Source organism: Anarrhichthys ocellatus, unplaced genomic scaffold, assembly GCF_004355925.1.
Source record: "Anarrhichthys ocellatus isolate YVR2014 unplaced genomic scaffold, GSC_Weel_1.0 scaffold145, whole genome shotgun sequence".
Classification (NCBI taxonomy): domain Eukaryota; kingdom Metazoa; phylum Chordata; class Actinopteri; order Perciformes; family Anarhichadidae; genus Anarrhichthys; species Anarrhichthys ocellatus.
In genome coordinates this window covers 438,618-464,707 of record NW_022280175.1, presented here as the reverse complement: position 1 = coordinate 464,707, position 26,090 = coordinate 438,618, and the positions used below count along the sequence as shown (strand labels likewise).

At 42.6% G+C, this 26,090-nt stretch overlaps 1 protein-coding gene across 2 annotated transcripts; it reads left to right on the top strand.

Annotated features, from left to right (window-relative positions):
• The first annotated feature begins 2,771 nt into the window (after positions 1-2,771).
• On the top strand, positions 2,772-20,596 carry LOC116400072 (leucine-rich repeat-containing protein 24-like). Of its 2 annotated transcripts, XM_031877717.1 has the most exons (8): positions 2,772-3,194; positions 7,170-7,354; positions 8,909-8,995; positions 10,523-10,714; positions 10,863-11,031; positions 11,572-11,834; positions 15,986-16,561; positions 19,088-20,596. In XM_031877717.1, exons 2-8 carry the CDS (start codon positions 7,187-7,189, stop codon positions 19,496-19,498), a joined length of 1,866 nt encoding a protein of 621 aa, XP_031733577.1. In that variant the 5' UTR covers positions 2,772-3,194; positions 7,170-7,186; the 3' UTR covers positions 19,499-20,596. The 2 variants fall into 2 exon arrangements, with proteins under 2 accessions (XP_031733577.1, XP_031733578.1); XM_031877718.1 differs by lacking the exon at positions 2,772-3,194 and having other exon boundaries at positions 6,406-7,354.
• Positions 20,597-26,090: the final 5,494 nt, after the last annotated feature.

The following is a 26,090-nucleotide window of genomic DNA, read 5'->3' as shown; positions in this document are numbered from 1 at the left end:
GCCAAGAGACAATTTTTCCATCTGTAGTCCCAGATGTTACAAAATCAACCTAAAGACAGAATATAAGATTAAAATGACAAAGTGATGCATTATTTACCCTTTACAAAGCATGCAGAAACAATAAAAGAAGAGAGAATATTAATAACAGTAGAAACATCATTTATGACTCTTTCAAGAATAAGACATGCGACACAGAGGCTCATGAAACAACACGTACAACAACAACACATGAGGGATGGAGACTAGAGACACGATGTTGAATTGTTAGACGCTAAAGAAAAACTAAAGTATGCAGAGTATTTCAAATATATGTCAGCATGACAGCTAAACAACAATGAGAGACATGCAGGTCGGAGGATCGACTGGCATGTTACAGACAGACGGGTTGAGGACACTAAGGAGCCGTTGCGTAGTGCTGACAGAGATCACGAACACTTTATAATGACTATGAAGCATTAGTTCAGTGAGTAAAACAAACCATATGGTTAGTGTTGTGGAAATGTATCATATGGTTCTTTTAGTTATAACTTGTATCACCCTAACCCTCTTCCCACGATAAGGCTGGGAACCTGGCCTTGATGGGTGCAGCGGCCGACAACATCTGCGAGGGGGAGGGTGAAGGGAGAGGAGATGAGATAACGCACGTATATACTCTGTTTTGTCTTTTTATTGTGGTTAGACCTCCGAACCATCCGTGGGGAAAGAGCTCTATCCATTCAGCGGAATTTTGATTGAAGTGTCTGTTCATTAAATATGTTTTTAATACTTTAAGAAGTTCCATCGTGATTATTTCTCACAGAGAGGTTAAAAAGATTTTTTTTCCACCACAGTTGGCTTGTACAAATTTAAACAATTATTTTCATACAGTCATAATAAAGTAATGGGATACATGTTGATGAATATGAATAGATGGTGACAATCCTTTCCTTTTATTTTATATGTAGCATTATTGCACAGAGGAAATATTGACATTGAACAGTTTCTACTGAAGCATGTTGTTTCGTGGGACAGCGGCGGGAAGGAAGGAGCTCCGGGTTCTCCTTCACACCACGTGGAGCAGCCTGCATGCTGTGTCACCGAAGCTTTTATGGGTCATGCTGTAGTTGCGCTTTTTGTAGACCTTCTTCGATGTAGTTTCTGCATGGCAGACCTACAGCAGTGATATCTGCCGTGGCATCATAAGTACGTAGTTTAGTAAAAGTGTAGTCGGATTTTCTAAGCACCACGGTTGTCTTTTCCTAACTCCTCATGAACTCTCCACATCTCTCCTTGACCTCATGACGTTTTCCGTAGAGGCCAAGGAGAAGTGGTTAGGAATAGACGGCAGGAGGTCATTCTTTGACTGTTGTTTGTAGCTTTCAGCTCTCTCTCTCTCTTTCTCCTCACAACCACAACAAGTCTGGAGGTTAATAAAACAAACTGAGAAACTGTCTATTGTATTATGTTCTGTCTATCAATGACCTCCAATCTGTCTCAGCACCATGGACAGCGCCGCACCTACACATGCACCCTCTACACACAAAACTAACTGGCTGCAGGGTTCCAAACAATGATGTTGATAAACAATGCACATGATTGGGTCACAGTGATACTGTTTGTCTCATTTAATTTACAGGTTTTGAGAAAATAAACACAAATTCAATTCAGGTTTTAATTCACATGTTTAAAAGTCAGCCTCGGCTAACCGCAGCCAAAGACTCATCGTGGCCGTGCATCGCGGCCGTGCATCATGGCTGTGCCTTGCACAAGGTTGAACTGTTAGCAACATCTTCCCCTCCATCTCTGTTTAGACTTCTGTGTGAGTGGTGAGCTCACTGCTGTGGTGCAGCAGCCGAAGGTTTGCAATAAAATCTCAAGTTGGAGTATGCTAGTACTTTGAGGTGAATCATGTTTGCCTCCAGTCTTTTCTTAGTTTTTGTGCCACCTATCACCGTGTCGCAATTATGAGGAAAAGGGTCTATCATTTGCCTCCTTACCCCCTGCAGACGGGTAAGGAAAAACATTAAAGTATATGCTGTTTGTGGCTGAAGATGGAAAAGACTGGTATCAGTGGTTGCCTAAAGAATGTTTTCTTACAGAGAACTGCCTCCACAGGTTCCTTGGAGCTGCTGTATGAGAGGAAAGTCACATACGCTCACATCCGCTCACAGAGGAACCTAGGGGCCCCACCCAGTTCAAGTCCTCCAGTAGGCTATGTCCTTCAAATGAGAAAGAAATTGGAGCAGGGGCCTAAATTGATGCATTGCAATATGGTTTAAGCACAGGTGAGGCAAAAACACCGATGTTTTTCAGCGAGGACATTCTGTCGCCAACATCAGACAATAAGCTGTTAGCGTGGTGGCAGATTCCCTTTAAAAGAAGATGGCTGCTGCAACATATGAAATTAGTATCCACGTCTCAGCATAGGAGGAAGAGACAGACATTTCATTTAAATCTGCTCCTGGTATAAGGAGGACAATTCACCTCGACTTGAGATGCCATATTCCACATGCACTGATATCAGGTCAGCACAGTCTGTAGGACTATGTAATAACATAAATCACATGACACAAACAACAGCTACCATGAGAAGCTTTCTTTTACAAAATAAACAGGCTACATATTACCAATAGAGTGTTATGTTCTAACATAACAATCTAAGTGTGACAATATGTCTGATTGCACCGAATAGCAGCAGATTTCCTGCAGATATATGATCGCTTTTGTGATGCTTTTATTCTGAATAATTCGGGACGGAAGTGTTTTTCGTGTTGCTACTGGCTTGACTTGACTGTGGTCCTCTGGAGCAGCAGCGTGGACTAATGGAATGAGAGTGTGCACCGGGTCCGGGAGAGCAGATGAGCAGCTGGATGTTCCACAGAGACACCTGATCCGTTCCACGGGTTAGACTCAGCGCTGCAGACTCGACCGGCCTGCCGTCGTTCAACGCTTCGCCCGATCTTCCGCTGCTCGTTGCTGTCTCGCTTCTGTCTCCATCGGTTCTTCTGTTAGGAGGATGCGACGGGCCCGCGGTGCTCTGCGCACTGTGGACACATCCAGCTGCTGCTGTTCTGCTTTCAGATGCCTGGAGCTTCATCTTCAACACCGAGAACACATCCGAGTGATCGGGATCAAACACTAAGTGAGAGGGAGTAAGAAGGCGTCGTGTGGGGCAGGCATCACTGTCGGAGTCTCTTCCATCCTTCTTCAGCGAGGTATGAAACAACAATCAGATTCCATTGAGCTAGTATGACTCTTATGATCTATTCGTACATATATATCTGTAGGTGTTTCTACTCTGAGGTCAAAAGCACTGATGGGCCTGTCCAGTCCTGGGATCAGTGTTATTGTGTGCTGTGGGCTCGGTGTGTGGAGGTGGCCTGCAGCACCGCTGGACATTCAACCACTCCAGCTGTCAGGATTACATGCGCTGTAACTACAGTCACGGCATTTAAACAGTACATGCTTCATTGTACTGTGTGTCCATATCAGTGAATGTGAATATGTGTGTTCTACCTGCAGGGCTGCTCCGAGCCTTCATATGGCCCCAAAGTACCAAAGAGATGTTTTACACACCAGACGAAATAAATGATTGCCAAAAATGTAAATAGTGTTAAAACAGAATATCATTTCAGTAATAGCTGACAAAAATGAAAAAGATATTGAAACTACATATTGCCTACATATGACCTAATATACAGTACATACAATGGCCACTTTGTTAGATACACCGGTTCAATCTATTGACATTCAATACAAAGGCTTTGCCGTAAACTGTACCATTGCTGAGTCAACATTGGTGGAAAGGTGGACATTTATCTTTGAGCAGTGCGTTTTACTGGACATCATTATATTGAGACGTGTTTCTGTTTATCCTCCTCTGAGAGGGCAGAATATTAGAAACACTAAAACAATGAAATAGAACTAATAATGGACTGTTGCCAACTGTTGCATTATGTTGTATAACATGGAGATAGATGATCAAATAAGGAAACCAATAATAAATATCTAATAATAATTCATTTTCTTAATTTTTCATGCTAATTTTTGCTCATATTTGAGGCTGGCTTTGTATTCTATATATGAAAGTTTTGGATAACACACTACACATCCTCATATTTATATATATATAATATTTTCATATATGTTTTTAAAAGTAGGCTGTTTCTCAGCCCTTCTAATTAAGGGATGTTCTTTACAAAGTATTTCATATTGCTCATCCAGCTTCATGTTATATTTGCTGCATTTACCATTCATCTTTAGCTTTAGTCAGATATAAGAAATAAGTGAAAATAATCAAATGTTTGAGTGTTTGATGAAATAATGATGATAGCAGTCCCCATAGGGAAACACTTCTCAGGCAAACAGCAGAGCCCTTCAGTGAGTCCTCCAGGAGAAACACAACAGGCCTTGATGATGGATCCTTTGATGGAAGTCAATGGCTCATGGCATGGGTGGTTCCTATGGTGACAGTGATTCAGAGACTGAGATGAATATTTGTCTAAAGGAGTGTTGTCATCATTGTTAAAATGAATGTATTCTTCTTCAAAGACATAATCCCAGTGAGCTGCTGTTGATGGGATTCATTCTTTCACTGTCACTGAAGTATTTCCTACACCTTGATAGTAAGATCACACTGTTACTGTGACTCTGTCAGACTACAGTGTCACCTGACTTCACCTTTAGTGGGCATTTGAAATGCATAGACAATAGGCTTTGACAAACATATTTTTTTTATCAAGCTACATTTATCTTATAATACAACAAAACATTAATCAGACAGATTAGGCTGTATAAGGCAGTTATATCCAGTAGTAGTAGTACACTTTCATTCAGGCTGTTCTCATCCAGCATTTGTAGCTATATGAAAAATAATGCGATGTAATTTGTATATATACCACAAAATCTGATGGTATATAATCCACTGATCATTTAGCAGACAGACTCCACTCAGAACAGCGGAGGGTCACCTGGAGACCTCTGTTTGTTCCCTGTGTGACAGGAGAACTCGTGTACTTCAGTAACGTCTCTTCTGTAGTTATTTGAACCCAAACAACCATCTTTTCCAAAACATAAGAATGGTATTTTTGCCTAAAAGTATTTCACAATCTATTGCTAAATCTCACTAAGTTGTTTCTTGTCAAGACCAGTTTATTTTGAAAAGACTGTATGCATGTAGCGAGCGGGCAATGACACGTGTGGCTGGCTTTGCTATAAAAAGCCATGAACTATTGTAGAATATCATCCACCATACATTTTTGATTTATTAATTGGGGTTTCTAGAGCCATGTTCTGCATATATTTGCCCTCTGACAAATGAAACCATCTGAGTTATTTAGTTATTGGTTTCAACATAGTCTCAATGGTGCTGCAACCTCACACCTGCATTTATATATCCAAGGTACAGTAAGCTTCATATGCATGAAATCACATTTCTCTTCTCTTGCACACTTCTCAACACTTGATGGATTTTCACATCACTTCTCCGTATCTGTGGTTTTAAAGGCTGCGTCCACCTGTCTCTCCTGCTCGTCTCATTACTTACTTTTGAGTCCACATTTGGCAGCAGAACAAAACAATTCCATTGAAAATATTTGATATTTCGTATTGTTAATAACCTTGACATAATATCACACGGTGAAGAGAAATGGAAGTGTTCTTCCTCGTCACGATGAACATACTCAGGAAAAGGTGCAGAAAAGGTGAACAGCCACTGAATGCAAACAGGAAGCATGTTTCCATTCACTCAACAAACATCTGATGGTCGCTACAGTTGAATTACCACGTGTTGAAAAGGTATTGTGACTAATTGAAATGTAATGAGGTCTAATTGTTGACGTCTACTATGGCTATCAGCGCTACTGACTGAAGGCTCAGAGGGCCTTCAGGCTGTAGCAGTGCTGCTGCTAGGAGCCAAACAACGGGACCGGTACGGAACCTTTAAGGCCAATACTGATATGAGAGTTCTTTATCAAATATGGTAACAATATATTGTCCATTAGCGGCCGAAATGAGCTTCCTCCGTAGGGTGGCCGGGCTCAGCCTTAGAGATAGGGTAAGGAGCTCGGTCATCAGGAGGGAACTTGGAGTTGAGACGCTACTCTTTCGCGTCGAACTGAGTCAGCTGAGGTGGTTCGGGCATCTAATTAGGATGCCTCCTGGACGCCTCCCACTGGAGGTTTTCCAGGCACGTCCAACTGGGAAGAGACCCCGGGGAAGACCCAGAACACGCTGGAGGGATTACATCTCCCAGCTGGCCTGGGAACGCCTCGGGATCCCCCAGAATGAGCTGGAACATGTTGCCGGTGAGAGGGAGGTCTGGGTCGGCCTGCTTGGCCTGCTGCCACCGCGACCCGACCCCGGATAAGTGGAGGAAAATGGATGGATGGATGGATATATTGTCCATTATTCATACTATTAACATAAACAAATAATGAAACATTGTTAATAAAGATCTCTTAAATGTGGTTTGTAAAGAATTGTGAGCAACAGTGTGTACATATTCTGCGTGTGCATACACACACACACTCTCTCTTTCTGTTTGTTAAGCTATTTGTGTCATCAAAAAGTTGTGACCAAGATATGTAGGTAACTAAGAGTTTACATTGAAAAATAAACTTGTGAGGGCTCTCTAGCAGACAAATATGTAATATATATATATATATATATGTAATATCTGTCATGAGCTAATATCAGCAGGCACACGCTAACACACTAACAGTGAAGATGATTATGCATAATAATGTCTAATGTAGTTTTGTTTATTTGGCATTATGACATAGAGGACAATGAATCACAACAAAATAGTGTTATTGTGTGCAAAAGTAAATGACTCAAACTCTCAACACCACAGAATCCAAAGGAACATGTTGGTGTTTAAGTTCAGCAAGCAAAGATCAGCACTCTGGATAGTTCCCCCAAACCTACAAGGTACTGAGATACTGAGCAACTCTCTTTTTATCAACTGAGTTGTGTTTAATCGCTCAAGCCTTCGGAGGTAACTCCAGAAACTACACAAGCAAGCTGCTCCACCCATACCTGCATTCAGTATTTGATCACATCTGGTGTTTGGAGATTAGTCACTCTGCTTGTTGTTTGGCCCTAATCGTTCAAAACGCTGAGCTCAGTTGTTAATGCAGAGTATCGATCAGTACTGACCTATGTCTTCACTGTTCTCTCTTCATCTTCAGTCCTGTCCATTGATGTGATGGCTGTGCTTTGGGGGCTTCCTCTCTCTGTGCTTCTTCTGTCGCTGCACGCTCCGAGTCGAGCATCTCCTTCCTGCCCTGTGAGCTGTCGCTGCTACAGCCTCACTGTGGAGTGTGGGTCCACCAGCCTGAGGGACGTCCCCAAACACATTCCTCCATCCACACAGGTAGGGCCTTATGTTGAGCTCATAGGAGTGAGCCACGTCAGATTCAGCAAACACTTCTAACTTCAGATAACTGTGTAAGCGACCAGCGGAGACATTATGAAACCACCTTTGCTTGAATGAGCCTTCGTGAGAATTGTGATTAGCATCATCAACGCCTCAATGATAAAGCTTTGTGTCCTGCTGTTACGACAAGTGGAACCTCAGGAAGAACATGACTCAAATGCACGACCTAAACAACAACTTCACTTATCAGCAGAGGCTCAGTACACAGGTAGGCAGTCAGAACGGGCAAACAAATCAAGCAGGGATGAGGAAGAAATGTGTTCAAGGAAAAACAGGCAGAGACAACAAACACCAGGAACATAACAGTAGGAAAATAGCTGGACACAGAGGGCGAAGACAAAATGGCACAGAGACAGGGGAACACAGGGTTTAAATGCACTGGGGAGGTGTAGTTGGATCCAATCAGGGGCGGGGCACAACGACAATCAATCAGTGCAAAGGGAGGAGTCCACAGGAAGTCTCCATCACAGAGCTTGAGGAGAGAAGACATGCTTCTGGTGATGCTGACAGGCATTTAAACAGAGGTGGTTTGTCTGGACAGAGACTTCCATAAACCTGCAAGTGAAGAACCATCCATATGTCAGGACGGCATGTAAAGACATGCTCTCTTCTGATGAGCTACGGAAGGGGTCACAAATAGGCGGACCGAGGTCCGGATCCAGACCCAGACGCCGTTGTATCCGGACCCTGGACCTAAAACCGATAGATAATTGAGAATTAATACATTTTGACGGAGCGCTTCTCTTTTAACCGGCGCAGCTTTTCCAGCCTTTACGGCACTCGTTCAGCGGTGCAGGAAACACACCGACCAATCACATGCACATTAAATCACATCTCGTGATGCTGCTCAGCCAATCAAATGTGGGTATTCCGACAAGTTTCCTGACTCCAGTGAGATTTACACACACAGGGGAGAGACGAGGAAAGAGAAGGAAGAGTCGGAGAATAATTACGTGAGTCAGAGAAGTATTTCACATGAAGTTCTCCAAAGAGAGAGAAGTGGTCAGCGAGACACAATAGCAACAATAGCCAATTTTTTATTCTATTATAATTCAAATTGCAGTCAAACAGCAAAATGTCAACATGATGTGGTGTTGATTAAGTGTTCAAAGTAATGAAACGTACAATCCATTCGTGAAGAGCGTAGGTTTGGATAACAACAGGCTATTGTCATATGACTCCTCCTAAAGGTCTGGAACACACGGTGTTTGTACCTTGTTTCGTAAATTGTGTTCGAGAAAATTCAAAATATGAGGAAATTAGTGAAAAGTTCTCCAAAATCCCTGCGAATGGAAGAGTGGATCTAGCATGAAGCCCGTTTCACTGAAAGAGAAGATTACTACGGATGTTATCCTCATCCAGACTGATAACAGAATCCACAAGAACAGCATGATGAAATACAGTTCACCACCAAATCACATCTGAAAGATGTACCAGTGCTAACCACAACTCTTCCTCTGTCCATCTTCATCTTATCTTCTCTCTGTCAAGACCATCTTCCTCCAGGACAACGTGATTGATCAGATCCGTCGACAGGACCTTATTCTGCTCCGGCACCTGCACTACTTGTACCTGCAGGTAACAAGCACACATACATGCACACACCTACAGTACTGCTTCCGACTTGGAACCAGGGATTTGTACATTTGCTATCAATTCAACAGAAATACCACTTAAAAGAAAAAATGCTTAGAAAACAGTTTATCCAAGGAAAAGGTCTGAATATATCCCGCACTGAAAAAACATATGGAAGAAGATTTAAAAAGAAAACATGCTTGAAAAAAATAAATAAATGTTGGCAATTGATTACCATGTACTCAGCCATTTAGTATACGATTATACTACCTAATGAACACTTTGCAAAGTATGTGTAACCACTACTCCTCCATCAGTTAAGATGGGTCCAACTATTGTAGAACACAGATGATTAGTCCTGGAGCCAGTAACTTCCATTATATTATGTTAGCACACATGAAGGTGCTAGTTTCAACATTCAGACCACAGATATGAGGGACTGCCTCCCCTCACTGCTGTCTGTAATACTATGTATACCTTTTCAATTTTCTCATACATATTTCTGTGACGTATTGTTCCAGTACGTCTACTGTACAAAGTAAAAATAATTACAATACAGCATTCAATAAGATATGTTAAATCTTAAAACATTACAGTAAAGTTACAGTGCAATATATATATATATATATATATATATATATACATATATTTATATATATAGTCTGCTGACAGCACAGAGTTGAACAGATAACTTTTATGGACGATGCATTGACACATATCTAGTGTGTTCAAGCTATACTCAATAAACATGAGTATTGGTCGAATCATAACACTATAATGATGTTTTTCGTGTGCCTCACGTGCGGCAACTTGCAAAGATTCAGAGTTGCACGACCAAGCGGCGCGATCACTTACTATGCGCACCACGCGACGGCCGTAGTTACGTCATTTTCTGGGACCCCTCGCGCCGGCTTCACTACGGCGAGTATGAACTAAGCTTTAGTCCACTTCTTATATCTATGATATCCTCGCGGTACAGCGGCACCTTGTGGTCTTCTACTTTTATACGCATGACACTATGTGATATTGTTATGGATACATGCTGTGTGTCAACTTGACTGTTTACAGGTCATACAGTAACCACAGGTTAACTTACTACACATCACAAGTGAGCGAGTCACTTGAGAACACTTGTTAGACTTCACACAGCTCCCTCTGGAGACACTAAAGGCTAAACACATCTTCTTCACACATGCAGTAGTTCTTCCCTGGAACATGAGTGGAGTTCAACTTTAAGTTGAAAACAAACTCTAAACATCACAAACATTGCATTCTATGTGATGTTTAGATGGACACACACAAACAGAGTTTCTCTCAATATTTGAATGTGGGTGAAAAATAGATTCTAAAGCGTGATGGAACAAAGTCAGACGTCTGTTTCAGCAGGAAAGGAACAAAACAGAAGAATCAGCTCCGAAGCAGTTGAGGCACTGATTTAAATATATGCAAATTGTATCAGCAGTGGAAGCTGCAGTTCCTGAGCCGCAAAGATCTTTGTTTGGTCACCCTCGTATGTTCCCCTTCCTCCAGAACAACACCATCTCAGCAGTGGAGCCTGGCTCTTTCCAGAACCAGGGTCAGTTGCTGGAGCTGGCTCTGAACGGGAACCGGGTCCACCTGGTGACAGCTGACATGTTTCAGGGACTCGAACATCTCCGCATCCTTTACTTGGCAGGAAACGACATCACACGCCTACTGGACTACACCTTCCGTGGTTTACAGGTAAGGCATGTTAGAGCACATGTATGATGTCCATGATGTTTCACATGTTTTAACTATAAACTCAATATGTCCTGCTCAGCACTGCAGTGTTCTTCATTCCTAGATGAGGCTCCATAGATGAAATGTACCATTTACCATGTCTCTGCAGCGCCTGCAGGAGCTCCATTTACAGCACAACAGTATCGAGATTTTAGCAGACCAAGCTCTAGTTGGTTTGACCTCTCTGGCTCTGCTGGACCTGAGTAGGAACAATCTTCACACCATTGGCCCTGCGTCCCTGCGACCTCTGGTCAGCCTACAGGTGCTGCGCATCACAGGTGAGACTGGCTTTCTGACATACATGATGTTTGGGGAACATCCTTGGGAAAACTTATTCGTTTTTCTGCTTTTCATTCAAATGCAATCTGCATTATCCTAAAAATGTCCATTTCCTACAAATCGATTGAACCAGGCAGGCAGACTGAACTCTGGTTATCAAATAAAACAATAATAATTTCATTGAATCAGTTTATTTCACATTATTCCCGACTTCTTCATGCAGTCAATGTATGTATGTTACTCCAAAACCTTTAGTCCAGTCATGTCACAATGTAGTTTCCTCATTTTCCATAGGTCAGTCCAGAACCATTCATGACCCTCCTGTCAATACATATACATTGCTTATATACCTCATACACACACACACACACACACACACACACACACACACACACACACACTGTATTCACTCCTCACAAAACATTGTGTTTCAGTACTCTGAAATGTCCTCTCCCTACCACCACCACCAGTGATAGGACCTCGACTGGCTCAGCATCAAGGGGTTCCAACCTAACCTCCTGTGCTCTGCTCTGCTGTAGACAACCCATGGCGCTGTGACTGTGCTCTCCACTGGCTGAGGAGCTGGATTGATGAGGAGGGCCAGAGGCTGCTCAGCTCTGCAGAACGTCGACTGGTCTGCACCGAGCCACCGCGCCTCTCTCACCTCAGCCTGGTGGAGGTCCCCCTAAACAGCTTGGTGTGTATCCCTCCACTGGTGCAGCTGGAGCCCAGGAGGCTAGCTGTGCGCCTGGGAGAGAGCCTCAGGGTGTCCTGCCATGCCTCTGGTTACCCGCGGCCACAGGTAGGGATACTTAAGGAGAACAAGTACAACTTCCAGAAGTTTCCTCCACATTGGTTTGTTTCAGCATCCAGAGTAGTCCAGCAGCAGTTTGCTCACTTGGTTATGATGTGTGAAAGAACTCTTGTATCAGAAAGTAAAAATAAATTAAAAAATGGGATTCAGATAAGTATTATTACAGTTTGCACAGCTACAGGGCAGGACAGGCACATTGGAAATAGTGCGCGTAGATCTCAGAGTCAAGACTCTGTAGATGTATCGTGTGTTTCCATGAAAGGACGGTCAGAGCTGATGATTCTCTCTGCAGTTTTAATAACTTGTTGAAGAGGTTACCTCTCAGCCTGGTTTGCGTATCCAAACCACACGATGCTCACACTGGTGACACTGCTCTCCTCTCTTCACCTGTAGGCCTGGGTGCCACTGTGAGCCACTGCTGTGCTTTCTGCACTGTTGCCACAGTGTTTTTGGCTGAGCTCAGACCCTGAAACGTGGAACTGTCAGCCATCCCCGTGATGATGAGGGGTTGCATAGGGGGGGCTTTCCTCCTGAAGGCTATAATAAGTTCTGTTGGTTTTGTCTTTGAACAAGCTCATTGTCCTCTCCATAAATGATCTTGTTCATCCATTCCCTTTATGAAGACTCGTCCAAGGATGGTGATGTCATCTACATATTTAATAATAGTACAGTATACAGAGCCCGGAACAAGACTGTACACTGGTGACACAGGGCTCTTATTTATAAAACAGTAGGATCCACACTAAATGTTTGCCTGCATTCAAAGGAGGAAATGCACGTATGCCAGAAAATATTCAGATTTATAAAACCTTGCACCTGCCAGTGCGCATCTCCTTTTATAAATTCCAAATCAACCTGTAAATATGCGCATTTTGTTCAGCCTTACGTCCCGCCCTTTGCATTTAACCACAAATGGTCAATAAAAAGCACCTTATGAATGTTGATGCATAAACATGAGCTGCTGATCAGTGGGTCTTTACGGGGAATCAACGGCTACTACTCATTTACTCCCACTTCTTTCAACAGTGCTGGTAGAACATAACACATCACGAGTCTCACGGCAGTATTTATATGTTTTTCAGCAATCAGAATGACTTTTTGAATCAGTGGTTCTACCACCCTGGATATAACACTTCTCTAACAAGGACCACACCATCAAGTAGAAGCATTTAACAGATTTATTGAAGGTAAACGTGATTGAGATGCGAGGCTTAAACTTTGTGTAGCTCGTCCGGTTAGCCAAATGAGCTGTGGGGGAGCTTCCATAGGGAATCAGCCGTAGCAGCCGGGCTCGGCAAACCACCCAAAACCCCATGTTACTTGAGACTAGATCGACCTGAGTTGAGATGTTTACGATGTGGGCAAATATAGTGGAGGAAGCAATTTGTCCAAGCTCTACGGAGGAAGGGGTCAGCATTAATTGAAGTGTGAGGTGGAGAACTCGGAACATCTGAGGCTGGCGATAAAGGCGGGCAAGAATGTAGCTTTTAAGGTTCAAGCAATGTGAGGATTACTGCATCAAATAGCAGCTAGGATTCTTTAAGCATGGCTCTTTGTGCACAGGACTTGTGAGAGTGATGTTATGGAATAGCTTAGAATGTAAGCTGGAGGCCAGGCTCGGGTTACCGTGTAAGAGTTTGAAAAGTGAGAAGGATTGCATGTGACCAGGTAGAATCAGTGACTCATATCCTTGATTAATGTTTATCCATTCAATTTGTCGTTTGATGGCTATATGTTCAGAAGATGAAGCTGTTCAGCTGATGAGTTTGAGAAGCAGCAGGGAAGATTGTGCGAGTTCATACGAGTTGAAATGTAAGATAGATCCTTTAGGATTACAGCTGTATCTGTTCATTCATCTCTCTATCCGAGGTTAACTTATTAACTCAAATTACTTTATCAACTGACTTCAAGTTGATTTGGCCTAGAAACATCAAACTCATTCACATCTGGAATTGTATATTGTTTTCACCTGAGGCTTCTGATGGGCAGATGGGACGTTAAGCTGGATGAAGTGGTGGCTGCTGCTCTTCTGGAATCTCTGCATCTTGGATCTTGATGGATGATAGTAGTTCAATTGGATCGCATTTTTTCATCTCTTGCTCTGGGGCAGTTGGTTCGGCTTTCTCTGGTATCTCTGGACATAATTGTCTTCATCGTGTAGGTTCAAATTAAACTGTGTTTCTTCGTCTCTCTCTCTCTCTCAGTGGGATGCTAAATCATTTTATCATCCCCCTTTGCATGGCATGTTTGCCAGTCTCAAAATGTATTTTCTTTTCAATTCCCTTTCTTTAAATAGTTGCTGCAACACATCTTCAGCATGTTGGTGCATGGCATGTTGGAGCTGCAGGGCACACAGACGGCCCAGGATGGCCGTAGTCGACGGGTCAGGAACACGAGGCCTGAAAAGAGGCAGAACCAGCAGAGCCACAAGGGAGAGATCTGGCATGCAGAATTCAAAGTTATTAATCATGGTTGTAGCATATTAGAAACCAGGCTCTTGCATCTCAGGTCGGCTGGATGTCCTCTCAGCCTATGGAGATGTCTTGGCCCACAGTGGGTCTTCGAGCCTGCAGGTGGACAGAACTGCCCGCTTCCCCCACCCCTCTGTCTGGCTGGCCATCACCCTTCAGCCTCAAAGTCCAGAGTAGAAGGGCCGAGTTTCTTCTGACTCATTCGTCCTGCTGTTATCTTCTTGAGGAAGGAGTGCGGTGTTTAGTTGGCACGAACAATAAATCACTCCCATCCAACAACTATCTTATTTCTTTAAATGAACCTTCTTTTACAGAATTATTACTAGTTCACTGACACAGTATTTCATATTTAATTCTTCCATATTTGAAAGCTGGGCTATCTCAGCTGCAGAACGGTACCAAGCAGTTTAATATACCTCCCTGAATAAAGATAGAGAGGGGAGAACAACAGACAGGTTGAGAGAGGAGCTGCAGGCAGAAACATCAACATCCAATTTAAATGGCAGAAAACCGAAAGAATTGTAAACAGAGTTGGTTATCATGAACAAAACGTGAACCATTATTTATAAACTCAGATGTTTTCACTGTTTAAGATTTGGTTCAATTCAGGCTTTCAGATGAATGTATAGAGACACACTATGTTTAGTGAATCAGTGAGATTTAACGTGTGTCTTTTGTATGACTACAGTAGAAAGATTAGAACCAATGCTAACATATCAATTAAGGAATGTATCATTTTGCATCAAAACTCAGTTTCTGGAAGTTGTTTATTTAATTGGATGTGTCCATGTGTCCTGCTGCTCCTCAGGAATGTAGATGCTTGTAAAAAAAGAAAGGTGGTGTCCCACAAGATTTATGATCTTATAGTTCATAAGTCGGTTCGACTGTCAAGATTGACCTCAAGTTGTTGTGTGTGAGTCTATTCAGGTAAGTGGTAGATTGAGAGCCCTGAGATCAGTTTCTGGAAGAAGTTTATTACTTGAGATTTTTTTTCATCGTTGTTATTATCAAATTTCCATTTTTATCATTTTTGCGTCAATGTTCACTACATCCACTACATTGAGTTGGAAGGCCTTCCAGGACATTCAAAGTATCCGACTATGTCATGGCCCTCAGATCTCAGTGTTTGAGGTCATCATCTTTGTCTTTCAGAAATGCTATCTCCCGCTCCAGCTTTTGCTTAACTTAACATTAAGTCTCTCAAGTCATACACATCAGCAGAACCTGCTTGGCTAAAGTTGTGACAGTGAAGTTTGGATGTCAGCTGTCTTCTGTCTATGTGAAAGGTTCATTCGTCATTAGAATCCTGAACAGCTTTCATGAGAGATTTCAGCGTTGGCTTTTCTTGGTCAGCCGCCATCTTTTCTAGAGAGAGGTCTCACTTGATGAATGTCGTTACATGAAGTTTCTCACCCTTGAAACTTCCTTGAAGGGAATAACAAAAAACCTATAGTAAAGAAAAAACGTTTGTCATTTTAAGTCAATTCCAGCAAATATGTGACTCCTGTTGAGGCACACCAAGAGCTCAGAGATACGGATCCAACCTCAGTGGCTGTGTCACATGATTCCCCTGCTTAACTTAGCTTGAGAGCACATTATTTGATTATTTATGTGATGATAACCTTCTTAGCAAAAAAACTGTTCATGAAACACTGACTGATTTTCCAGGTGACCTGGAGGAAGGCGTCCCAGGGTAAAGTGGTGCTTTCCCCCAGAGGCCTGGTTCAGGAGCTGGGTGCAGGAGGAGGTGGAATGAGTGGAGGAGAGGAACCCTCAGAGGAAGGCAGAGTCAGTCTGCAGAAGACTGAAGGCGAGCGCTTTGACCCTGACACTGGCAGTGGCATGCTGTTTCTGAGTAATGTGACTGTGGCTCATGCAGGTTTCTATGAATGTGAAGCCTGGAACGCAGGGGGTGTGGCCAGGGTGACTTTTCAGCTCGCCATCAACTCATCCACTTCCTCTTCCTCCTCTTCTTCCTCCATCTGGGCCTCGTGGTCCCAGGTGTCCTCGCCATACTCACCCTCCTGGCCCAGGCTGAGGAGCCACGGTGCTGCTATGGGCTCAGATGTTAGCCGGGAGCCCCTGTACGCACTAGGCAGCATGGCCTTCAGCGCTCTGGGAGCTGCCACTCAAACTGCTATAGCTGTAGGCATCTCCCTGCTGGCTCTGACCGCTCTGCTGCTGGTCGCCATGATCTACAGCCGACATCGCCAAAGAGAGAAGGACACTGATGGAGCTGAGAAGGTGTGTGTATGTTTGTCTGTAATAGATTCAATGGTAAATTATTTGAATTAGCAACAAAAATGTTTTTAAATGTCTAACCTGATGAGTGAGAGGGACTTCTTGAGGTAGATATGTTATTAGAACAACACACACTTTTATATAGAAACAATCGTTTTCTGACACAGATTTCATCACACAGGTGAAAGCAGGTTTGCATAGCCTTCTAAGTTAAAACTCTAAACCTTCCCTTTGGAACTGATGTATTAATTATTATCTGACAAGAAACTGCGGTTAAGAAGAAGAAGAAGTAATATGGGCACTTAAGCAACATCGAATGGCAGCCAGTACAAACTACAACATTAATAGTGTGTGGCTGAATTCAAATGTCCACCCTGCGGACTTGCAGACTCGTAAGTAAGTTGAACTTTGTTAAACACTTTTCAAAACCAGGGTTAGTACTTCAATTACAAAGTTTAGGGGGCGGGGATCAACCATACCGATGAAACATGAATTGTCTTCTGAGTGCAAGGATGCCTCCCAAAAGACTGCAACAAACATTTTTTGGCTGTTTAGGCTTTTTCGAACGTCTCTGCATGCTACCTACCAAATTTCATCAACGTACATGAAGTTTAAAGGGCTGGGCTTTTTCTACGCTGTTCATTGCAAACTCACTATCTTCACGATAAAGCATCATCAAGGTCTTACGGCTCCTCTAAACACATGTGAGGTGGATCTGGTCGACCCTCTCGGAGGAGTAAATCAAAGAATAAAACATGTAATTTCCTTTTACTAGGCGCGATGACTAAAAGTCAATATTTGCATGTAAATGTCCTCCAGCCTCGACCCTTCACATGGATGAGAAATTTGGGGCAGATTGGACAAGTTACAACTTCCTGTTTCATGGCAAAATGCGCTTTTTTGCCACCCCGGAAACATAGTTCCATAAAAACTGAAAAGCTTCACAATTGAGCATTGCATAGGTCTTAATATTGTAATAACCAAATTTAAAGTCAATCCGGGGAAATCTCGAGGAGGAGTTCGTCAAAGTACACTTCCTGGAAATTGCAAAAATTGCCCTAAAATAGCACATTGAATTAAATATGGCTGACTTCCTGTTGGGTTTATTGTAGACCTCCAAGACACTTTTTTTACACGTCTCCACATGTTAAATCTGCCTACCAAACATGTAGGTGAAACATAAATGTTGCTTCATTAAAATGTTGTAGGGGAAGCAATTGAGCATTATGCTACACCCGAGTCATAAAATATGTCACCACGAATTGCGATTCATTTGGAGGAAGAATATAATTCGATCAAATTTGATAGGGCCTCGTCGACCCCTGGTTAGTGCTCAGGCCCTAATAATTATTTTCCTTGTTTCGAAAGGGCCTTCGTTGGCCTGAACAATCCTTAGAAATATAATAACGTCATTATTAGGATAATTCCTACAGTTTCAATAGGGCCTCTGGTCGGGGCTTGGGCCCTCGTAATTCTTTCCAGTGCAGCTTGTTTTAAGTAGAGCTTTTATCCAATCAGATTTCACCTCTGTGTCTCTAGGTAAGAACAGAGGCAGAGGCCTGCACACTCTCACCTGCAGCCAGTGCAGATTAAAGTAAATGGGGACGATATTGTTGATTGTCATAGTGTTCAACCAATCAGATCTTTAGTTTGACATGTTGGGCGTATTCTTTGACTACCATAGCCTGCGCGTCGGCCTATAATGACGTCAGCATTACATGCCGCTCAGTGTCCTTGTGTAGTTTTCCCGCGAGGTACAGAGTGTGCTGTGATTGGTCAGTGGGCGAGCACGTGACGAAACGAAACTTAACAGCCAGCAGAGGCTGATGGGTAGTGAATCACATCACGTGATGCAGCTCAGCCAATCAAATATGGGCATTCTGACTGAGTAAGATGCACCATGAGACAGGGGGCTGAGACGAGGAAAGACATTGCAGAGCAGTACATTCAATGTTCCCATTGTGAAAGTAAGATCCTATGATAATCTCTTTGGGTTGTGGCTTGTCATTAAGGAATGACGGTGGATCCCACAGCCAGACCAGCTGACAACATTATATTTTCCTGAATTTAGGCTTTTGCATTTTCTAAATGCTCTAGCATTATTCAGACGACTCGTACCGAACAGTTTAATACGAAGATGTACATAGTTACAGCCTTAAAAATGAATAATAGCTGTGGCGCGATCATGTGGTTATAAGGTGGCATTTCAGCTGCAGGACAGCAGTGAAGGCCCAGGTATAAAATGCACGGCCCGCCACTGGCTTTATCCCTTAAAAAAACTGTTCCCAGACCCTGAGGAGGGGGCTAGTTTATGAGGAATTGAGAGTCAACTTGTTTACTTGTCAAATGTTCAAAAGTTCCTCTCTGGTAGATTGAATTGGAGAGGGTGAGCTGAAGACTGAACAAATAAACAGAAACACTCCATGAAGAGGCTGCCATCTTGCTGCACTGACTAGACTGAACATGTGTGCCATTGTTTTCCATTATTGCTGTAACTCAAAAGTGATGAAGGTAAATTGTAACCTGCAGGAGGAGAGCATCCTGTACGTGAATGACTACTCTGATGGCCCCACCACCTTTGCCCAGCTGGAGGAGTATCGTGATGAGCGCGGCCATGAGATGTACGTCTTGAACAGGGCCAAGCCTGTGCTGCCTCCAGCTCCACCCACAGCTGTTTCCACCACTAACCTGGGCTGCCCTGTTCCATCTGACACCTCCAGCCACACCCTCTCCTCTGGGCCTTGCCAGACCATGAGTCCCACCCTGGCCCCCAACAAAAAGCTGCAACAGCAGCAGGATGGCGACATACGGACCATGAGGAGGATGGCGGGGGAGGGAGGGGAAGCCAAGCCTGTAATCACGTCAGAGGCAGAAGGGATGTTTCTTAATCATACAGGCCTGTTCATGGACTCCCAGATAGCCTATGAGATCCACTGCTGAAGGGGGGAGATAATCCACTCCTTACAGAGGCTCTCTGTGTGAAACATTGGTTTACAGCAAAGCCTGTCACGTTTTAAAGTCAAGCTCACTGCTGGAATCTACCAGTAACTGGCATCAGTACCCATCCGTGTGGAAGGATTCAAGTCCAAAGTGATGGGCTCATACTGGAGGAGGTTCACATAGCTGGCTCACAGTTGGGCTTGTTAAAACAATAGCACCAAGGGAATTCTGAATGGACAAACTATGTGAACTTGCCAAAACAACAGCAGTGAGTAGGCTGGTGTGTAACCATTCAAATGCCTGACACTTAAAGACACATTTAACTCAGGTATGTACTGAGCGGCACACAACTGAACTATCCTGTACATGAATCAATCATCAATGATGTGCAAAGGTTCACATAGAACTCTGGAGACTCAAATTTGGGTGAGTATATCAACTGGGGAAGTCATGGAATCTTCCATTTCATGACCATGCAGGAGCAGTCGTGTATTTTATAACTGTTGTAAATGTCTGGACATGTTTTCATTTAATCAGACTTTGTAGGTTGTTGAGCATTTAAAGGCATTATAGTGTCCGTGTGACAACAACAGCTGCATTTTGTAACTATTTATCTTAACGTTTGGAAACATATTTATTCATCAGAGAGGATCTTAAATCTGAGTCTTAATCTCCCATCATTAAAGAAGAATGTTAACACAGTGGTGCTGCTGCAGTGGAAAGTATTCAGCAAGGTAAACAAGTTAGGATATAATCACTCAACTGAAGCAGAACAAACAGAAAGAAAGAAATGTCATTTAAAGAAGAATACAAGGCGGTTGGTAGGATGATTATATAGTACGGTGGTTCTGAGGGACAAACACACTGCAAATAGACACAAACATGAAGTAGCTGCCGTCTGTTCTTTCATCATCATTCATTGTGTAACAGATGGCACGTGATGCACTTCTGTGCATCCTGAGAGCTGCTGCTCTTCCTGAGTTTGATTCCTTTGTGTCCTGTGTTAAAGGTTTTATCCGATGTTAGTGTCCAAGATGTTGTATGTTGTACAGATTGAAAAGCCCATGAGCTATATAAATAAAATGTAATTGAATTTTACTAAGGTATACAATTGTAAGTATTATTCATGCCATCATAACCTAACACAACTGCAATGCTAATTATTTGTGCCTTGAACGTTTCTTGGGGACAGTTCTGAAAGTTACAGCAGCTAATATAATAATATAATATGAGCCATCAGATCATTCATAGGCAAGTAAGAAGCAAAAGGCTCGGTTAACATGTCTGCAATAATATCTGAAAACTTGCGATCACATCACATGATAAAATCTGCCAAACAAAAAGTAAACACTTTCTAGCTCATTTTCCACTAAATGACATGAATCTCTGGCATCACCTGCTACTGCAGCACGTTTATCTTTGTGGTTGTGTATTTGATTGTGTTTTCTCTATTTGCAGCATCTTTCTGTATTTGCTGTGTTTTCTGTCCCTGAAGCACACTTTGTCTATCTGTAGTTCTTTAATGCTGCACTTGGTGCTCGGTGGTGCAGTTGCTGAAGATGTTTTCATATTTGCAGTGTGTTGATCTCTCAGGGCTATCGTAATATAGGAATTATTATATCATACTGAACACGATCAGTATTCTAGTGTGTGAGGATAAATAAACTACTATTACTGAGAAATTCACTTCAAAACAGACTGAAATCTATTTGAATAAAACTTGAAGAATAGAAGAAAGATAAATACCTGATAAAGTCTGAACTGTTGTAAGTTCAATATATATATTTATATATATTATATTATGCATTGTTTGCATAATGATCCTTGCAACCCGTTTGGTTGTTTCAACACTTCCTGGTGCACAAGTCAGACGTTTGGACCATTCGGCTATCGAAGCTATTTCCAGGAGATTTCCTTCCACTGTGTTCCAGGTTCCCACACTGTGCACGAAGCAAGGTGTACCCTCATGTGATTGGTTGAAAATAGCGGATTGGCCGTTTACAAAAAATGCATTTGTGAATCAAGCGTCAGTGGAGTCTTCAAGAGAAGTCCCCACAAGACAAGCAGTACATGCAGGTTCAACGGTTTTTATATCAATGTAACATCCAAAAATGATTTTAGTGACATTTCCAAATCCTTTTAAATACATATGTGTGGATTTATTTTGCATTTATTTAAAACAATACATTTTTGTGTGTGCATTAGACATATTTGTGACTTTTATATTTATATATGTGATTTTATTTGTATTTACTCTATGTGTAATGATAGTTTCTTTGTGTGCATTTAAACGTTGTTTGGGGAGATAGCCCACACCGATGAAATATGAACTCTCTCCCACAAGAAGCTGCAACAAACGTTTGATGAACGGGTGAATGGTGAGATCGTGCTGATGAACCTTATCCTTGCATGTGGATAAATGTGTTGAAGCGCTTTGAGTGGTCGGAAGACTAGAAAAGGTGCAAACAGTAAATAGTTTGATATAAATCTCTGAATAAAAGCTGATCAAGTAAATACAGAATGAATTAAACAATTACACCGATGTTATCATGACACAAACAGACCTCTGTAGATATACATGTGTACATATATATATATATACATAATAAATGGATAGGATCAAACTCATTCCGGTACACATCGGTTTCTGGGTGAGAAACACTAAAGGACGGGTGGGAGCGTCCCTCTGTCCTCTGGGGACAGACTGGCTGCTGTGCTGGGAGAACATCGCAGGCACAACACTCAACATCCAGTTCATAAGAAAGGACACCAACAGAACTGTAGATGCAGTTGAACATTAACTGTACATATTTTATAAACTTAGATATTTCAAATGTGTTTCTCCTGTGACAACTTGTCGACGCTCGTGTCTCTCCTTTGACTTTCGTGTGTTTGACAGTGAGCCCCAAACATCCTTTATCTCGGCTTTAACCACGGCACAGACTGTCAGCAGCTAACTTACATCGTGTGAATATATGTTGTTTGTGCTGTCGGCTACGATACGTGTTAAGTTCAAAGTTAAGCTAAGCTGTGCCCTGTAAATTAGCTTTTATTAATGCTAACTAACTTAGCTAAAGGTTGCTGGCTCGCATTTGTTTGCGGAGAATAACCGACTATAACTTAGATTTGTTAGTGTTACTTGGTGTGTGTGTGTGTGTGTGTGTGTGTGTGTGTGTGTGTGTGTGCATTAACGGTCACACCTGCAAATGGATGCATGTGGCATAGCAGTTAACATGACAAAAATATAACTGTGTCCAGTTGATGATAGTTAATAAGGTTAATAATAATAATAATCATAACTTTATATAGCAGCTTTCCAAAACAAAGTTACAAAGTGCTTCACAATAAACATGAAAGCAAATAAGAAACACAATCAAACTAAATTAAAATAATCCATCAGATGTAAAAGAATAAGCCTGTCGGTAGAAGTGAGCCTTCTGAAGAGATCTAAAAGAGGATGCTGCCTCAGATTCTCAGGAGGGGAGTTCCACAGCTTAGGGGCCCGAACAGCTAAGGCCCGGTCCCCTTTAGTGACCAGTCGTGAATTAGGAACAGTTGGTAAGGCCCTGCCTGAAGATCTCAGGCAGTGGTCAGGCTCGTAAGCAGGGGGGGGCAATTCTTTCTCCCAAGGGGCCACATGAGAAACAGGGACTGTTGTGGAGGGCCGGACCAATAGACTGAACTCAATCCTGCTCAATATTATTCCACCTCTTTATAAAAAGCAGCTGTGAGTAGTAAGAGTGAATATTATGATCAGTGGTGGAATGTAACTAAGACATCTCAGAGGGAAGTATTGTACTTTTTACTCCACTACATGTGTCTGGTGTAGCAGCGGTGTACTCTCTCTTTGCATTGTGTTTTAATTCAGGCACACAAACCAGCCGTGTATTCACAGGACAGCATACGGTAGCACACCTGGTAAGAAGCAGAATGACGTCAGGGTTTCTCACAGCCCACCTCGTGGTCACGAGCAGCGGAACACATGCTTACGCTAGCTGTTGTTAGCATGTTACTAATGCTAAATAAAGTTAGCAGAATAAAGCATTTGCTCTGGAAATTATAGATCGAAACACAATTCTACGAACAAAAAGGAACTTATACAGATATCACGACGGAGCTCGTCACAGATCAACCTACCAGGAGACAGCGTGCTGCAGACTGGGCACGGACAGCAGGCCGCTCATGAGACACAACACACTGTCTCCGTGGGAAACTAATGATAATAAGTTGTAAATGATATTGACAGAAATAGAGGAGGAAATAAAATGAAAATGATATGGCTTAGTAATAACTTAAATGATACAGTAATATTAGTAAATAATGGCCAGTGATGGTAAGTGGAATCAATAACTCTGTTGCATGGCAGCTTTAGTATAATTTGTCAAACCCTTCCTAACTACCCAAACTGAACAACAGAGTACAAAGGAGTTAAAACGAGCTCCACCTAAAACATCTGCAGCAGGAATAATGATCCAAACAAATATACATAGTAATATCCATATATAATAGTAGAACACTGACGGGGATCATGTTTCTGCTACAGGAGTACTTTAATCACTATTCTTTGTAGTCCAATGACCTCATTTTCTGTTTGTCAGTTCAGTGCAGAACTCCAGTCTTTGTTGGGCTCCAACGAGTGACTGAAGTCAGGCTGTGTGTGAGCTGAGATGTGAAGGACAGCTGACAGCTGATGTCAGTGAGAGAGGATCTGGATCTGGATTTGTTCAACTTCATCACAGAGAATGTTTGTTCACAGATGGAGGTCGATCCAAAGAGAAGCAACATCTTCTGCGCATGTTGCTTTAGCAGCTTAGCTACAAAGTCTCAGATGTCCGTGCCGCTCTGCATCACCAACACGTTGCAGTGACGCTGCTGCTCGCACACATTCACGAGCGTATGTACGTACGAACGCACGTACATTGAGTCAAAAAACAAAACAAACAGCAACAGTCGCCTTCAAAATAAAAGCAATGCAGCTGTATTCCGTGCATGATGTACAATTATGTACGTTGCATTCCTAATGTCCCATTGACGTCCCGCGACAGCCAAAGGTCCGGGTAAGGACCGCGGGCCGTACAATGCCCAGGTCTGCTAATAAGAAATCAGCAGATCACAGATATCGGACCAGGTCGTTCAAGGTTTTAAAATTGAGCAGTAAAATCTTAACATCAATTCTAAAACTCTCAGGAAACCAGTGAAGGGCAGCAAGGATTGGTGTGATGTGGTCACTTCGTAGAAGCCTGGCAGCAGCATTCTCTATCAATTTTAGTCTTTCAATGTTTCGCCTGCTGATACCAGAATAAAGTGCATTGCAGTAGTTGAGGAGATAAAAGCATGAATGACTCTCTGGGTCTGCAGGTGAAAGGAGAGACCTGGTTTTGCTGAGCTGTCTCAATTGAGCAAAGCAGATCTGCACAACTTTGCCCACCTGAGCATCAGAAGTCAATTCAGAGTCAAAAATAACACCTAGTTACGGGCTTCATGCCGACCATTATTAGATAAGGCGCCCAGACTTGAGGAGAGATCATTAATGCTGATGATGATGTCTCCTCAAGTCTGGGCGCATTAATGCGGGTGCTGGGGCCAGCAGGGGTAATTATAACTACTTTGCATTTGGACTCATTTAGTTCCAGAAAATCGGCATGATACACGAAACAGTGCTGGAGCCAGGCTTAATCGGGATGTACAACTGGGTATCATCTGCGTAGCTGGAGGAGAGAGCCTGGTGTTATTGGTTGGTTGGTTGTTTGGTTGGAGCAGAGGGCTCTGTGTTACTGAAAGAGAGGGCCTGGTGTTATTGGTTGGTTGGTTGGTTGTTTGGTTGGAGCAGAGGGCCCTGTGTTACTGAAAGAGAGAGCCTGGTGTTATTGGTTGGTTGGTTGTTTGGTTGGAGCAGAGGGCCCTGTGTTACTGAAAGAGAGGGCCTGGTGTTATTGGTTGGCTGGAGAACAAAGACTGGTGTTAGATGACCACTGTATTCAATATTCCACCTCTGTTATCCTTGGAGTCAATCTCTAAATAAACGCTTGACATAATTATTTTTGCATTGTATTTAATAACTTTTCCTAATTTATTGGGGACAACCGACTAAATATAAAATGACCAAAATGACATATTTTCAATGTCCTGTACGCATTTTGTATGCATCGGTTTTCCTTGAGGTCCATTTGACTCCAGGCTCTTTTAGCTGTTTATAACATAGAAGAAATATGAACATTTGACAGACATTTGTTTAGGTTGTTTTGGGAACCCCCGACAGTTCATTTGACATGGGGGAGAGAAAAGTTGTTTTCCACACTGCGAGGGAGGGGGAATATGATCCTGTGAGGTCATCACAAGGTCACACAACTTATGGGAGGGGCAGACATATAAAAGCTTTCACTTTGTGCTGACCCTTTAAACTATCACTCAGTTGAAAATGACCTCTCAGAAAAGGTTTTCTGGCAGTGAAGTTTTGCCACATCCCTTTGAAATGAAATAAAGATAATGTTGAGGAGGGCCCTGATCAGGAGGCATCCTCCTCTGATAAAAGTGAGACCCTTGGAGTTGAACCTCTTGTTGTCTCTAACCCACCAGCAGACATGTTAGCTTC

What these genes read in the sequence shown, in the direction of transcription:
- LOC116400072 (XM_031877717.1), top strand. Translation starts at nt 7,187, where the DNA reads ATGGCTGTGCTTTGGGGGCTTCCTCTCTCTGTGCTTCTTCTGTCGCTG. An exon ending in ACATTCCTCCATCCACACAG is followed by an intron (nt 7,355 to 8,908) that starts GTAGGGCCTTAT and finishes CTCTCTGTCAAG; the next exon opens with ACCATCTTCCTCCAGGACAA. An exon ending in TGCACTACTTGTACCTGCAG is followed by an intron (nt 8,996 to 10,522) that starts GTAACAAGCACA and finishes CCCTTCCTCCAG; the next exon opens with AACAACACCATCTCAGCAGT.